Raw genomic sequence first — 17171 nt, forward strand, 5'->3', positions numbered from 1 at the left:
GGGATGGTGAGGGGGAAGGTGGACTGTCCAATGGTCACAGAGGGGATCTCTAGGTTAAATGCAGGTTGGTCCTGCCCCCAGTGACTATCATCTCAATGCTCTTGCTGATGTTGCTTGATGATGCCATTAATAAATTATTGCAGAAGAAAGGTAGGTGATTTAAAAGCGAAAACTTAGCTTTTTGTTGTGTTTTCCATAGGCGGTGCCAATTGATGGAGTGCGATTTGGTTGCTTCTAGCTGGAGGGTTACTCGGACGTCGGTTGCTTAGCTGGTCAGTCAAACTGCAAGGAAACAAGGCTCAGAGGACCCAAAGTGGCTTACCCGGTGTGGTCGCTCTAATGCTTAAGTCAGTACATTATGTGTGAGAGCTTAAAGCTTGATAGCAAGTAGGCTAGTAAGCAATAAATCGCGCGTACCTTGTGTCACTGGGGTAGATGCCCCTTATATATGTGAGTTGCCGTAAATCTCATGAAACACCTCTGAGATTCTCGGTCCGCGCTGTTAGGAGACCGCTCCGCACCAGGAGGTGGACTTCATGTTAGCCGATAAGGCTTATTGTGTCTGTCTGATCCGGATGGGATAAGGATAAGACCTACAATTGTGCAGCGTGATCCTAAAGAGCTTGGAGACAACTAGCTTACTGATCGGGCCGGATGGGATAAGGATAAGGCTTACCTCAGTTGATCGGGCCATCCTAACTACTCGGAATTCAGTTCTTGTTGAGGTGCTCGAGGTACCCAAGGTGTCCCGGCCTACTGAGGTGGCATAAAATATCAAATCACTGTCAGCAAATTGCGTCCACGTATCAACTAATTAATAGGTTGGGCCAAATCACCCCTCATCGGATTGTATACTTATTAATTATTTTATCAACTAGAGGACATGGAAATATGTCATTCACTTTATTGATAATGGTTCATACATCTCCACTAAAATGGATACTCTGAGATACCACAGAATTCTAATTTAGTTTTTCTTAAGTATGAATTTCATTTGTGTTGGTATAAATGTATAAGAGTGTAAATTCTAATTTAGTTTTGCTTAAGTATTGATTTTACCGTGTTAAATGTTTGTAACAATTAAAAAGTAAAATAATGTGATCCTCAAAATCATCAGTGGAGGTTTATTTGTTTGAAAGTGAGGTAGGAAGCAAGATGATGTGATATGCAATTTATATATGAAGGAAAAGTTAGAAAGAAATAGGGCTGTAAGTCGAGCCGGGGTTAGGTCAGATCGAGGCCAACCCTAGCCCAACCCTAAGTTCTAAACCCTAACCCTAACCCAACCCGACCTTCAACCCGACCAACCCAACCCTAACCCTAACCCTAACCCTAACTAAATTCCTTCAACCCTAACTCAACCCAACCCAACTTGAAGCCAATTTCGGATCGGGTTGGGCCCAACCCAAGCTTCTTCTCATCCCTTAAAACCTCATAGAATTTCTCGATTTTATATCTTAACTCAACTTTCACTACATATACTAGTCCTATTTTTCATTAGTATTTGTTTGTTGATGTTTTTTTTTTTGTTCTTTAGGTACACAATTCAGAAAAATAAGTGTTAGAAATGATTATAGTTTATTATGAGTTATGCCTTACAATAGATCTTTCTTGGGCGACAAACAACATAGAGGAGATGAAGAATAAAATTTTCAAAAAACATAAAATAATGTTATTAAGGTTTTAGTCTTTCTGTTTAGGATTAAGAGAAATAATTATCTTAAAAGAAATACATGATACTATGTCGTGGGAGCTATACAAATATCATGCATCTAAACAAATCAATGTATATTATATATTTACACATAACATATATTTATATATGACATGTACTATAGAGTCTGGTTCGGGTTGGGTCAGGTTGGTTAAGGGTTCAATCCTAACCCAACCCAAAGTAAAAGTCGGGTTCATAAATTTCAACCCTAACCCAAACCTGAACATCAACCCAACTTTTTCGGGTTGGGTTCGGACCAACCCGACCCAAGTTGTAGCCTTAGAAAGAAAGCGATGCAAAATTTACATCTGTTTGTAGGATGCAAAATTTTGGATTCTATTCAGATTTGCATTGCCAACAAACACAAAGAAAATAGGGGTGTTTGATCGGAATCTTTTTTTATTGTTTTATTGTTATTCGTGGCCAAAAGATACAAAGATTATAATCCAAAGGTTTGCATAGGACCTCTTCCTCTTGGCCACTAATCGAAATCGTATTTTAACACTCCTAAAAGGATTAGGCAAAGCCGCAAAGGTCTGAGTCTGCGTCATGTCATCGGTCTATTCCTTTAACAAAAGCCGTGACTTTAGACTCTCTCCAAATAATTGACAGCACACTTATTCCAAAAGGTAAGTGGGCCCATTAATCTACTCAAAATTTAGTAACATATTCTAATCCAACGATTCTCGATTTTAGGGTGGATCTCCGTTACATTATCCCATCTCGAGAGCAAAAGATAGTGCTGATACAGTCCCCCTGGTCTATTCCTTGCATGATTTGCAGCCGGCCAGCCAATAATTGCAGGACGGAGCGTCTCGACTCTGAAGACTAGGCCCCACATTCCACAGATAATCTTTAACCGTCTGATCTTCATACTTCTTTTTCCAGTGTTACCCAACTCATTGCGCACCACCATTCGGATAAGTTTTTCTAATCCAACGGTGGACAGTTGGGCACTATCGAATCCATTGGCCGCACATGTTGGAATCATCAAAGGCTGGTGGACCTTGACGTGTACCGCAACATCTTCACCGTCGAAAATTTTTCGGATCTTTGCCACCTCAAATGACCAAAAAATCCTTCCGTCTACCCATTCCACATATCCACTCTTGTCGAATGTCGCCATGTCGGTCCATTATGCCGTCAAGTAAGCATTTTGATCTACCACTTTTTTTGCCACGTAGAAAAAGATAAACTGATAATGAAATTTGCCACGTGAATAGAGATCACATGGTGAATTAATCTGGTCGAGTTTTGCAAGAGCAGGAGAAATGGTTTGGTGAGTGCGAGGAATGGGTTTAGGATGAAGAACAAAACCGCTGAACTGGGGGCAGCTCTGGAATTCTTTGGAGAATTGAATTAAAAATTCTCTTTCCGTTGCCTTTTTTTAGTTGCTATAGTTTGATCATGCATGGATATACTCATTCCAAATGCATAGACACAAGGCCAGAGAAATCTAGCACATAGATAGGGAGACAGTTGCAGAGAGGGGTAGATAGAGAGAATTGGATGAATTTGATCCGTTTTAGGATCTGGGTTTGCTCTGTAGTTTGAGGAGGATCTATAACAGCAGTTGTTCGCTTGATTAATTTTGAGTGTTGGAATAATCATCAATGGCGACCAGGAGACCTCTACAGTGTTTCCTGAAGAGGGCTTGCAACGGGAGGAATTTCAGTGTTCTTCCCCAGAAAAGCAGCCCTCCCTCTTCTCAAGAACTCATGAATTTGGAATATGAATACAGTGCCCACAAGTGAGTCCTTTTTCACTAATCTCCTATAAATGTTCAATTGATATCTGGGCATCTTAATTCTAATTTTACAATTCCAATCTCTTTCATGTTCTGTTTTCTGGGTTTGTTTATGTTGCTTGGTTTCATTTAGAATTTTCTTCTTGTTTCCATGTATAAGTGATACACGTGCATGCTTGTAAATGTACAGTTTTACTGATGTCTATTTTCATTGACACGACTTTTTCTCCTCACTCTTTCATCTATCAATATGACTGTTTCAGAGTCTGATTTTGCATCCTTCCTTATTGTTCTTTGTTTATACTACATCAAGTCTCCTGTCTCGGTGGACACGATTGTATTAATGGCGTTATGACATAAAAGACCAAAGCCACCTTTCATTTTAAATTTTGTTTGGTATTCTTTTTTGGTTGTGTGTATAAGGGGTAAGAGGGTGGCGGAGCGGACTAGACTTTTGATAATAATATATAACTTACAAGCTATGATACATTAAACCTGCGGCATCTAAGGACAAAGATCATGGGGTTCCCCAAAAAATTCGGTCGCTAGTTTTTTTCCCTTGTCCTTTGGTCTCTAGTTTTTACTAAAGTTATTGAGTCTGTTGAGGGCCCGAGAATAGGATCTCGTCACGGGTCGGTCCACGGGGAAAACCTCCTGGTTTCCCTTGTTCCTTCCTGCTCATGATGAACCTATCTTGGCACCTTGGTGATTTGTTCAAGAGATCATCAACTCTCCTAACTCACTTCTTTAACTGAATATTCGATATCTCATTCAATAATGGTGTCTCCTTAAATAGGAGATTACAAGAGTTCTAATCTTAGGGAGTCTCCTTGCTGAATAGGGAGACTTCTAGTTCTATCTTGCTAAGGATAAGATAAGTTAATCCTAATCTGATAATCCACTAATAAGATAAGATAAGAGCAATAGAATAAGATAAGATAAGAGCAATAGAATAAGATAAGAACAAGCAAGATGATCTAATCTAATCTGCTGTTGCCGAACTGGGTAGGACGAGGATCATTGAATCACTGCTGCTGCTGGCGGTGGGTCAGGTTCCTGTTGCTGCCAGCGGCGATGATACTTTTTCCCGATGAATGCGTCTATAACAGAGTCTTCTTTGAATTGAAATAGGATATGACAACTTAGTTTGAGTCCTACTAGGATTATTAAGTCTAAGTGTCTAACAGTTTGATTCTTAGGACTATTATGAGTCTAACAGTTTGATTCCTAGGATTATTATGAGTTTAGAGTCTATAAATATGTATGGAAGTTTCACACAAAGGCAATGAAATATATTGAGTTTTCTTCAGCTTATGCTAACTATGGTGAGTGGTTCCAGGTATTTTCTCTCTTCTTTCTATCCCTATTTTCTCTCTTATTCCTTCAAGAAGCCATTACAGCCATCAACAACCATAAAATTCTGATCAACAAGACCAATAAACATTCTTTAAAGACTAGAGCTGAGCTAGGCCTACATTGTAGAGATACTAGGCCGAAAGGGCCCTAGTACTTGTTTTTTGTTTAGTATTTTCTATTTATTTTTTATGTGTTAATGGGCCTGTTAACTTCTTTTAATTTCTTTCAAGTTATTGCTCAGCTGGCTAGCCACTTAAGGGCAGACATGTAATTATTTTGATTAGTTCATATTAATAAAAGATTAGTGAGGGGAGAGAGGGGGAACCATCAAACTCTCTTCTTCTTCCTCTCCATCTTCTCAATCTTCTTCTTATTCTTCTTCTCTTCTGTTGCATCTCTCTTATTTTCTTCATTTTTTATTGCTGTAATCAGAAATTAATACCAGACTTAAGAGGACTGATTCACATCTTGGTATCAGAGTGGTCCTTCCTCCTTTTTTGTTTTTCTTTCTTTTCCCATACACCCTTCGATTAGAGCAGTGTATGGATAGCTACGTTTCTGATTGATTAGAGAACTGTTTTTCCCTAGTTGGTAGAGGGTTGGAGAGTTAAAACTGGTTGTAGATTGCCAAGAAGTGAAGCTGCTGCTTTTGTCCAAAACCCTAACTGACTAGAGAGATTCTCAGTTATAGGTTAAAGAGAAGGATTGGGTGTGGTGCTCAGGAGTTGGGAGGTTCCTTTTGATCTGTAGAAGAGGGCGATTGAAGTTGGAAGAAGTTTGGAGAGCTCTTGTAGGGGTGGCTACTTTTCTCTTTCCCGGCAGCTGGGTGCAATGAAACCCTAGATTTTGAGTCCTTGGGTACTGGACTAACATAAGTTAGGTTCATAAAGACTGAAAACTTTTTTTTTTGAATTTTGTTTGATCAATGGAGCAATCTGGAAGTGAAATGAAGCAGATTCTAGTATCTGGGGTTGGTCCAGTAGACTCCCTTTTGACCGGTGTGACTAGGGGTGAGCAAATGGGTACATTCTACTCGGAACCGAATGGAACCGACCTTGAACTGACCCTACCCAATCTGTTATAAGGTAGGGTCTAATTCCAAATTCTTGGAACTGACCCCCACCCAAGCCGGTTCTAGGGTCTATGGATTTACCCTACTCGAACCGATCCGATGAACCGACCTTGGTTGGCCTTGGTGGAACCTGCCTTGGAACTTAGCTTGCCTTGAAATAAACCCCAAAATACTTTTGGGGATGTGAAGATTTAAACCCAAGCACTTACGGTTACAAAGGCCATGGCCTCACTTGAACATTTACTTAAGTTATTTGATCATTTTTTTTTCATTTTAATATTTGAATGTGTACAATAAGTAATGTAAAAGGTAATATTTACAAAACTTAAAATTTAAATTATAAGTTTTCAGCCATATAATGATAATCTACATATTAAGTTACTCAATTTAATCAATAAAGATAATATAAGTTCTAAATTATATATTACATTTATTAAAAATCAAGTTTTTAAAGATCATGCTTCCTTTTTTTGAAGGGGAGTAAAGAAAGAACAGGTTCCTTGGGTAGACCTTGGAACTGACCCCGAAACCACCAAGGCTATAACCAACCCTGGAACCGACCTTCACAAGGTAGGTTCTAGTTCCAAAGACTTGGAACCGACCCCTATAGGGTAGGTTCCAGGTTCTGCCGTGGAACCAAACTAAACCAACCCATGCTCACCCCTAGGTGTGACTACAATTAAACTGGAAGAAACAAATTACCTAACTTGGGCATAATCTATACGAATTTATGTTTGCATTAGAGGTAAACTGGGGTATCTCACAAGCAGTAAGAAGAAACCTAAAGAGACTGATCCTACATATGAAAAATGTGCAGGAGAACTACACAGTGATTGGACGGTTTGTAAACTCTGTGTAGCCCCCCATAAGTTAGCATTTCCTTTGGATGACTTCAGCCAAGGAGATTTGGGATTGTGTTATAGAAACATATTCTCAAAAGTTAAATGTTGCAAGAGTCTATAAGTTAAAGAATGATGTGAACAATCTGAGATAGGGAGAGAAGAGTGTGGTAGTTTACTACTCCATATTAAAGTCATTGTGGTAGGAGATTGATATTATGGAGACAATTGTGTGGGAAAGCACCAAGGAGGCAAAGGCATCCAGGAAACTAATAGAAAGAAACAAGGTGTTTGAGTTTCTTATAGGACTCAACCCTGATTTTGACATGACTAGGAAGAATATTCTGGCCAAGGGAAGCCACCCTTGCTCAAGCATATCCTATGGTGAGCAGTGAAGAAAGTAGGCTACAAGTACAGTTACATGGACCACCTTCAAAGCATTTTGCACATGTTGGGATAAAGCCAAAAGGTCTGATTGAGAAGAAAGAAGTGATCTGTGAATACTGCAAGAAACTGAAACATACTAAGGATACTTGCTGGAAAATTTATCCAGAGTTTCTCTCGGACAATCAGAACAACAACAACAACAATCTTAAGAAGAATGGTTAGATAGGGAAGCTTAAGAATGCAAATGTTGCTACAGTACCTAAAGACGGAAATAGAGAAGGTGAAGAGAAATTTGCTATGGAGCAGTTGGCAGCAGTAAAGGCAGAATTTGAAAGGTACGGGAGGTTAATTAATCATTTGGAGATCACTGTTGCAGCATCCAACTCTTCAGGCAACACTTCTTCATCCGCATTTTCCCAATCATCTACTCATGCTTCTACAAATCTTGCTACTGTTTCAGGTAATCATAAAATCCCTTAAGTTATTGATTCTAGTACATAAAACCACATTACCGGCATATCTAACCTTTTTTGCTCATATCAGCTCTTCTCTGGTAGAGATAAGATATCCCTTATTGATGGGTCCCTTGCCCCCATGTCTGGCAAAGGAGATATCGAAGCCTTTGACACCCTTGTTTTATCCTCTATTCTTCATGTCCCTAAGCTTAATACCAACCTCTTATCTATTAGGAGCTTGACTAAATCCATGAACTGCATCATAACTTTCTATTCTACTTATTGTGTTTTTCAAGAACTGAAATCTTAGAGGATTATTGGTAGTGGCCATGAGGTGAATGGAATATACTTGCTGGATTCACTTGATAAAATTCTTGGACCACCTAATGGAGTAGCTTTGGAGTCTGTTTTATCAGAGTCAGTTGATAAAGTCATGTTATGTCATTTGTGTTTTGGTCATTTACCTTTTTTTACTTCGAGTCATTTGTTTCCCGACATGTTTACAGGAATATCTTTGTTGAGTCTTCATTGTGAGTCATGTGAACTTGCAAAACATTGTAGATAGTCTTATTCAATGAGTAATAAAAGATCAATTTCTCTTTTCCATATTGTGCACTCTAATGTGTGGGGGCCATACCATTTACCTGTTATGGGGGCTTACAAGTATTTTATCCTTTTTATTGATGATTTTTTCTCGCTATATATGAATTTACCTTATGAGATCCTAGGATGAAGTACCAATTATTGTGCAAAAATTTCATGGACTTATTCTTATCCAGTTTAACACCTGACTCAAAATATTCCGAACTGATAATGCCAAAGAATATTTTGAGAAGAACCTTTCATCCTATTTTGATGCCTTTAGGGTTATTCATTAGAGTTCTTGTTCCTACACTCCACAATAAAATAGAGTGGCAGAAAGGAAGAACTGCCATGTGGTTAAGGTTGCTAGAAGCCTCCTCCAGCTCATCCTCCTACATTTTCTTCACATCTTATTGTCCAAAGATGGTACCAAAGACAAAGACTCAAGTATGAGCAAGTTGTTTCCACTCCTTCAACAGAGCCTCTTGCACCTCCCATCACTACTAATGTCACAAGTCAGCCTTCCTCTGTCCCTTTTTCTACCTTCCCAGACCTTGATCTTCTTATTTCCCTTTGCAAAAGAAAATGGAAGTATACTGCCCATTACATCTCCAAACACCTGTCTTACAACCTTCTTTCTCAACCTATTATCCCTTTCGTGCTTTTGTTTCTATACATGTGATTCCCAGATCCGTACCGGAAGCCTTGTCCAAAACCAAAATGGAGGGATGCTATGATGATCGTGGACTTGCCTGAGGGGAAGGAAGCAGTTGGTTGTAAATGGGTGTTTACTATCAAGTATCATTCTGATGGTATTATTGAGAGGCTTAAGGCTCGGTTGGTTGTTAAAGGCTACACCCAGATATATGGTATTGATTGCTTGGAGACTTTTGCTCCTTTGGCTAAGATGACTTTAGTTCGGGTTATGTTGTCTCTAGCTGCTATTTTTGATTGTCCACTTCACTAATTCGATGTTAAAAATGTCTTCTTGAATGGAGACTTACATGAAGAGGTCTATATGTCTTTACCTCTAGGGGTGTATGAGAAGGAAATGCAAAGGAAGGTGTGTAAATTGAATAAATCCCTTTATGGCCTTAGACAATCTCCTAAAGCTTGGTTTGAGAGATTTCGGGCTGCCCTTGTTTCTTTTGGATATACATAGACTCAGTTTGATCATACTATTTTGATTGTTTATGTTGGTGACATTGTGGTTACTGGCAATGACACCAAGTGGTTAAACTCAAACGGTTCCTTAAGACTAAGGTTGAAATCAAAGACTTGGGAGATCTCAAATATTTCTTTGGAATTGAAGTTGCTAGATCTAAGGATGGTATCTTCATTTTTCAACGCAAGTATGTCTTGATTTACTTGTAGAGATTGGCAAACTTGGTGCTAAACCGGCCTTCACTCCTATAGACTTAAATCACAACCTTTCTGCTATTGATGGTGAACTATTTTCTGATAGAGGAGTGTTCTAAAGACTACTTGGGAAGTTGTTATATCTTTGCATGACTCAGCTAGATATTTCATATGTAGTGAGTGTCATTAGTCAGATTATGCATTCATCTAGAGATACACATTTAGTAGTTGCAGAGAGGGTTTTGTATTACTTGAAAGGCACTCCAGGAAAAGGTATTCTGTTTGCCAAGCACAAACATATGAAGTTGGAAGCATACACTTACTTGCCGTTCATTGCTTCAAAAGAGCAGTTGGCTGATGTCTTGATCAAAGGTGTTCCAAAAGGAAAATGGATATACTATATAAGCAAGTTGGGCATGATTGATATCTATGCTCAGCTTGAGGGGGAGTGTAAAGAGACTAGGCCGAATGGCCCCTCTTACTTGTTTTTTGTTTTGTAGTGTTCTATTTATTTTTTATGTGTTAATGGGCCTGTTAACTTCTTTTAATTTCTTTTAAGTTATTGCTGAGCTGGCCACCCACCCACTTAAGGGCATACATGTAATTATCTTGATTAGTTCAGATTAATAAAAGATTAGTGAGGGGAGAGAGGGCACCATTGAACTCTCTTCTTCTTCTTCTCTTCTACTGTATCTCTCTTCTTTTCTTCCTTTTTTATTGCTGTAATCAGAAATTAATACCAGACTTAAGAGGATTGATTCACATCTCACATCATATGGTCTGGTCTCCAGGTTTTAGGAGAAACTTGCAAGACAGGGAGATGGGGGGGGGGGGATGCTGGGCCTTCTTCAAATGTTGAGAAATATAACTATAACAGCAGGGCAGGAGGATGGGTGGTGCTGGAAATGTGAGAACAATGGGGTATTTACTGTCAGATCCTATGAAAGAAACTTGAGACCCCAGATACATCTCATTCCCAATAGTGGCCCATGCCCCATGGTTCCATCCAAGTCAGTTTCGTGCTATGGTCAACTAAGGACAGCTTGTTTAAAGGGAGGATTATGGATCCAAGATAGTTCTTGTGGGCTGTGTGGCTGGACATGGAGAATGTTAATCATCTTCTTGTCCACTGCAGGGGTGGCTGGCTTCTAGATAGACTTCTTAAGAGATACTAATCTGAAGTGGGTGTTGCCTAGGTCCCCCATCCCTGAATGATGTGCTTCTTGCCTGGCCAGTTCATGGTTTGAATAGGAAGGGTAAGCTCATTTAGGAGATGATTCCTTCAGCAATTGTGTGGACCTTGTGGGCTGAGAGGAATATGAGGATGTTCCACAATATTAGCAGGGTAGAGGATGATCTTCTTGGTTTGGCTGTTGGTAAAATTAGGTCTTGAGTTAGTTAAAAAACAATAATCAGGGAAGATGGGTGTATAGACAAGAATTGAGAGAAATAAAAAAGCTTGCATCTGAAGTTGGGGCCTCTTTCAAATGGTTTAATGGATCAGCAAATGGTTTGGCTGATGCCTGATGCATTGGCCAAAGACGAGGTTTCTTGGGATCAATTATATTGGGTGGCTTTGCATGATATTTGAGGTCTGGGCCAGCTCTAGGGAGCTGGTGGTTGTATTTCTTCAATACGCTTCTTTTAATTTAATATTTTTTGCTGATAAAAAATGGGTCGTGGGTTTCTGCCTCTAAGGAGTTTTCTCTCTAGTTTGTTGTTTCTCTTACACAAAATGTAAAATTGTAAACTTGTGGAGCATCTGGTGTTCTTGTAGCCTGCTCTAGAAATCTTGTTGTATCTTTGGTTGTGTTTTGAATAAAATTACTTTATCCTTTTTCAGGAAAAAAATCTGAAGAAAATACTTGTTGCAGACAGTTTAAAACAGGTTTTGTAAATCTGGAAATTGATAAAGCAAAAACAGACAATATATTAAAACTTAAAAGTGAATCAATCAACTAAGCAGTATGATGTTTATTGGACATTGAAATAGAAATAAAAAGAACTGGAAACAACTTCTTATATACTAGTGATTGAGGTGTGTAATGCCCTTTACCCCCCACCCCCACCCCCAAAAAAAGTGTGTATTATGTATGCCTGCCATACTTAAGGTAGATTTCATCCTTGCCCATGAATGTTTTCCTGGTTCCTTGAGGTCATCTACATCTAACCCAGATATTTAAACCAGCATCTTAGTATAGAGCAGAGCGTGTACAGATCTCAGCAATAATGTGACTCTGAGAGAGGAAGCAATGCCCAATCAATGAAAGGCAAACTAACTTAACAGCTTCCTATTGTTTGATTTTGTATAAATAGATTTTTGTATATCTGAGGGATTGTAATAGCCAAGGCTGGATAGCTACAATTCTGAGGGACTGTAATCCTTTCTTAGGATTAGTGAATGATTAAGCAAAGTCTATAAACAAACTTAAAATAAAGAAAATAACTTAAAACAAAATTTGGAATTTAAACCAATAAACTATGACTGAAAATAAGATTTCTGGTTCAAGAAAAAAGATCAAAATCAAGAGTGAAAAGAGCCAGGGGATTTTCTCTAATTGAACAAGAGTCATCATTGCACCTATCTTGTGTAAGAGCATGATGGACTGCACCACCTAAAGTAGTTGTTCCAGGAATCACTTTTGGGCTTCAGAGAGACAATCAGATACATAAATCCTTAAATTTGTATTTTGGCTTATGTGAAAAAGGTGAAAGAATATTTAATTTCCTAATTAGGCTTAAACTGGACATTATCAAATTTTTTTCTAGAAACTATCTTACATCTATTTAGAATCAAATTTTGATACTAAAGCTGAATAGAAAGTAGAAACTACTCTTAATATAAGTTAGATAACAATTAGATTACTCTGAAAGCAAAATATTAAGTATTTTAAATAATTGAGAAGCCAAGTAGAACTGTTACTCATTACCTGTCTATATTTTGGCTGCAAGTCTTTTAAATCAACTACAGGGGCATAATCTTGGACATGTTGGTTAGATATCAAAAAACTTTTCCAAAAGCATAAAAAACAAGATTATTCAAAACTTTTTGACAAAAAAAAGTTGCAATAAATACTCAACTCTGCTCAACTAAACCTTGTCTCAACTGTATGGTGTTGGCTACACAAATCCTGTTCCGCCATTCTGTTCTGTTCAGTATCATATCTATTGTTAAACTATGGGCCCTCGAATTATTCCTCATTACTTCAGCCCTTTTTTTTCTTGGTCTGCTTCTTTCTTTCTAGACTCTTCAACAAATAGAGTTACACCTTTGATATCAGTGATGCCCAAATACTCAACTTTCTTTCCATATGGATGAAACGTCATTGTTCTATGTTCTAACCACAACCACTTGCATTTACTATCAACCTTTAATACTTCTTTAAAGCTACTCCACAGGAAGGTACAAAGAGAAAAAAACATATACACTCACACATGTAGAGCATTTAGTCTTTGTGGTTCATTGTTGGCTATGTGCATACATGCCTGGCATTCTATGCAAGTCAGTATTTACATCCATTTATTAGTTGTAGTCTCTTAAAGGTTGCTTGGTGTTTCGGTGTCATTTAAATTCAAATTTTCTTGTCAAAATGCAGTTATCATCCAATTCCAGTGGTATTTTCACAAGGAAAGGGTTCACATGTATGGGATCCTGAAGGCCACAAATATCTGGACTTCCTCTCAGCTTACTCTGCTGTTAATCAGGTAGACATATTCTTCTAAACATGAGGCAGGTTTAGTTCATTCTATACATGACTCCAACCTTCTTCAAGCGTAAATTTGAGAAAAAAATGTTAATTTAATTTTAAATTATTTCATTTTCAATGGAGTCTGTTGATGAAATGAGTTTACCAAATAGTGCTTGGATATTAATTCAACTCTGTGGCATCTAAACCTCAGGGGCATTGTCATCCAAAGATCATTAGAGCTTTAGTTGAACAGGCAGAAAGGCTCACTCTGAGCTCTAGAGCCTTCTACAATGATCAATTCCCAATATTTGCAAAGCATATAACAACGATGTTTGGCTATGACATGGTTCTTCCAATGAATACTGGGGCTGAAGGTGTGGAAACAGCACTGAAGTTGGCAAGAAAATGGGGTTATGAGAAGAAAAAAATTCCCAAGGATGAGGTATAGAATAGTCATTGAATATATTAGTTTTCATAATGTTTCTACTTTTAATGCAGACTAAACATCATTGTCTTATATACAATGAAAATTCTCCTGATAGGACTTCGGAGTGAAGAGTGTTGGGTATGATACTCAACTAAATGTTAGTACATATTCCCTCAATTCACACATGTGCACCAATATAATATAGCTAAGTTATTTCTCATTGTGATGAGGAGATTATGGCCCTTTGATATTGTAAATACCATGAGTAGGCCTTACCTTTCACTGGGCCCTGGTGGAAGAGGATTCATCAAGCTTTTATATATCCACTATTTAATTTTTATTTTATTCCCCTAAAAAAGGCAAATAACTCCAGTGACTTAAAACTGAGTCTTGCTCAGGCAATTATTGTATCATGTTGTTGCTGTTTTCATGGTCGTACCTTGGCTGTGATTTCTATGAGCTGTGACAATGACGCTACACGTGGTTTTGGACCGTTGTTGCCTGGTCATCTTAAAGTTGATTTTGGTGATGCTGATGCACTAGAGAGGATCTTTAAAGGTATGCAGATATGAAATACATAGAATATATTGGTGTTTTTTTCTGTATTTGTTTACATGGAACTAAAACATTAAATTCATTGTTGGGATGTACCTTAAAGGCTTAAACATGACCTGATATATGGTATGCATGTTGTAACTTATTATCTGTTGGATCCAACCAAGGAAGTTTCATTAATCAAACTAATAAGATTCTCTTAACCATCAAATATATAGATATGCCTGGATTGTTCTAAATAATTTGATAAATTACCAATTTACAGACATGCCAACCCTATTCTTTTTCTTGTTTATGGTATTTTATAGGTGGGAAACATCAAAATGTATTTCCAGCTTCTCGTATGTGATCCTCTAAAGTATTTTTTAGTAGAGCTAGGATCAGGCCAAAATGAACGTGAGTTGGAAGTAGTGGGAAATGGTTTGAGGGCCCACAATTTAACAATGGATGTAGCACTCAACAGAGTGGGATGGCAGAACAGGATTAATGTAGCCAACCTTGTATAGTTGGGACTAACAAGGCTTACTTGAATTGAGTCAAAATGAGAGGTTTAAGTATACCAGGGGCCATTTCACAAGTATGAGAGTGCAGTTTTAAGTCTGAGAGTAGCCACTTTGTGCAAAAAATGTCAATGGTTAGGTCCATATTTTAGTCCACCCCTTCCAAGACCCTGGAGAGCTGGGTCCAACATTGGTAATGTTCCTTAAGGGGCCATTACATGGTGCAATGGTAAAATCTCAGGCTAACAAGCATGAGACCGTGAGTTTGAGTCTGAGAGCGGATACTTTGTGCAAAAAACTGCCATAGTTTAGGCATGTTCTACCCCTCCCAGTCCCAAGACCCCAAACAGTTTAGGATCATAATTGGGTAATTGCCCTTTTAGATTTAAAGTATACCTAAAGTAACTTTTGGACTTTACTTTTATTATTTGTTATTAATTTCTCAAATCATTGTTGTTTCAAAAGTGTAATTGTTTGTCTCTCTCTCTTTTTTTTTTGATGCAGAAAAAGGAAATCAGATAGCAGGATTTTTGTTTGAACCTATTCAAGGAGAGGCTGGGGTATGTGTTCTATGAAGCTGGAACTTATTATAGGCTGATTCTATTCAAAATTTTTTGGTGGATTATTCAAGAAATCATTCCTTGATTTGCTAACTTAATCCAGTGGAATCAGTTTGGCTGCACCTTAAACACCTTGTCTTAACTCTAAATTAATCTCTATAAACTTTTATAAGATCTCATTAACTCGGCTGAGTTCATGCAGATATCGATTTTCATATATAACCCAAAATATCCATTATTATTCAGAACTTCAATAATTCTGAAAGTATTAAATATTTTTCGATAGCTATTTTCATGATAACCCAATAGAGGGATCTCTGTTATTTTCTTCCTTAATTTCCTATGCAGACCTAGGATTTAACTTTGAATGAAGTAATTTCATTCAATCTTTGAGCTGTATAGCAGCGGTTAATCTTCCTACTCATGTGGAGAAGAAGGTCCCTTGCCATAACATGAGAATTCAACATTTTTTTTTTCTTTTTTGGGCTGCTCCTTTTCCTTGTATAAATTGAAAAGTTGCATATTAGATTTTCATTTTTTACAAGGTAAGTAGTATTTCGTGGACATCCTTTTTACTATTCTCTTTCATTTCTTTTCTAGGTTATACTTCCACCAGATGGGTATTTAAAAGATGTCAGAGATCTCTGCACAAAGTACAATGTTCTAATGATTGCTGATGAAATACAAACTGGCATAGCACGTACTGGGAGAATGCTGGCTTGTGATTGGGAAAATATCCGACCTGATGTTGTGGTAAATATTTCTTATTTATCTTGACAAACACGCCAGTTATGAGTAAAATATGTGACATACTTTTGGTCCTTTTTTGGCATTTTTGAACTTTCTATCAGCAAAAGCAAAATTGTTAGAATTTAATTATATATATATATATTCTGTTTAGAAATTCCTTTTTTCTTTGACTTTTGTCATATTCTTTTTCCTTGAGGTATGAAGCTTTTAGGTGGGTAATATTTGAGAAAATATCACTTTCAAAATTTCCTACTTGCACAGTAATCTAGGTTTCTGGATGATGTGATGGGTGAGCTACACTCGAATGTCCTAGCCTCCAAACAACATTGTCTGAATACAGTAGTACTCTTTTCCACGAGTGTCCAGATAACATACTATGGAATAAGTCCATCTAATCAAAACGGTTATTGATGTTAATCAACCCAAGAGGTGGCCACCTACCAGTGGTCAAATATGAAATACCCTTGCATGTGTCTGGTTGGGTGACTTTCCTTTAAGTGTGAAGTTTCATTTGCTCTATTCCCTCTCTCAGTGTTAGAAGGAACCCATTACTAAATTTTACTCTGTCTTTTCTTCGGGCTTGAATTGGGATTTTGGTTTTAGAAGGGGCTTTTAGGAAAGAGAGTGACTCTGTGATTGAACCATTGTCATTGCTTAATTCAGTCTTCTTGGATCCACTCATCCACATTCAACATATGTTGGGTTATTGCCCAATGCAAGGACCACTTTGAGGGGGTTCTCCTCCTACATAAGGAAGATAAGGAAGGGGAAGGAAGAAAGAGTTGGGATAATTCTCGGCATGCTCTTCTCCTCCTCTACTAACGTTATATAGTTCTCTTTATTACAATCTGCCCTAACCAATTCTGACTTCACAGTGGATCCCAACCAACTAGGCTGACGTGTCCTGTCTTTTGGTGATTGGTATACACAAAATGAACTGGGTGTGGAATATCCACTCTGTTTGCCACCATTAGACTGCTACTAATGTGGGCCTCGTCCTGGGCCTGAGAAGTGGCCTGAGACCGTGAGTCCTGTAGGTTCTTATCAATTGTCGTCCCTCGAGAAAACCTTGCCCTCAAGGTTGAATCCAAGGTACTATTGCTGGATCTGTGTACAAGATTCCCAAGTGGTGTCATCAAGATTAAGTCCATTCCAGGCAATCAAAGCTTCTTTTGCGAA

The 17171-nt window shown here is 38.0% G+C and overlaps 1 protein-coding gene across 2 annotated transcripts in view; it reads left to right on the forward strand.

Moving 5' to 3' along the window:
• The first annotated feature begins 2942 nt into the window (after nucleotides 1-2942).
• The window catches only part of DELTA-OAT (ornithine-delta-aminotransferase), a 90274-nt gene continuing 76045 nt past the window's right edge, over nucleotides 2943-17171 (forward strand). The window contains exons 1-6 of one of the 2 annotated variants that reach the window (XM_088900092.1): nucleotides 2943-3464; nucleotides 13108-13216; nucleotides 13412-13642; nucleotides 14026-14185; nucleotides 15187-15242; nucleotides 15843-15995. In XM_088900092.1, the coding sequence (XP_088756218.1) occupies nucleotides 3328-3464; nucleotides 13108-13216; nucleotides 13412-13642; nucleotides 14026-14185; nucleotides 15187-15242; nucleotides 15843-15995 (846 nt within the window). In that variant the 5' untranslated portion in view covers nucleotides 2943-3327. The remainder of the gene's footprint in view (nucleotides 3465-13107; nucleotides 13217-13411; nucleotides 13643-14025; nucleotides 14186-15186; nucleotides 15243-15842; nucleotides 15996-17171) is intronic. The other variant, XM_088900093.1, reaches the window with a different exon arrangement.

This window comes from Nelumbo nucifera, chromosome 3, assembly GCF_055504915.1.
Source record: "Nelumbo nucifera cultivar China Antique chromosome 3, China Antique-T2T, whole genome shotgun sequence".
Classification (NCBI taxonomy): Eukaryota; Viridiplantae; Streptophyta; class Magnoliopsida; order Proteales; family Nelumbonaceae; genus Nelumbo; species Nelumbo nucifera.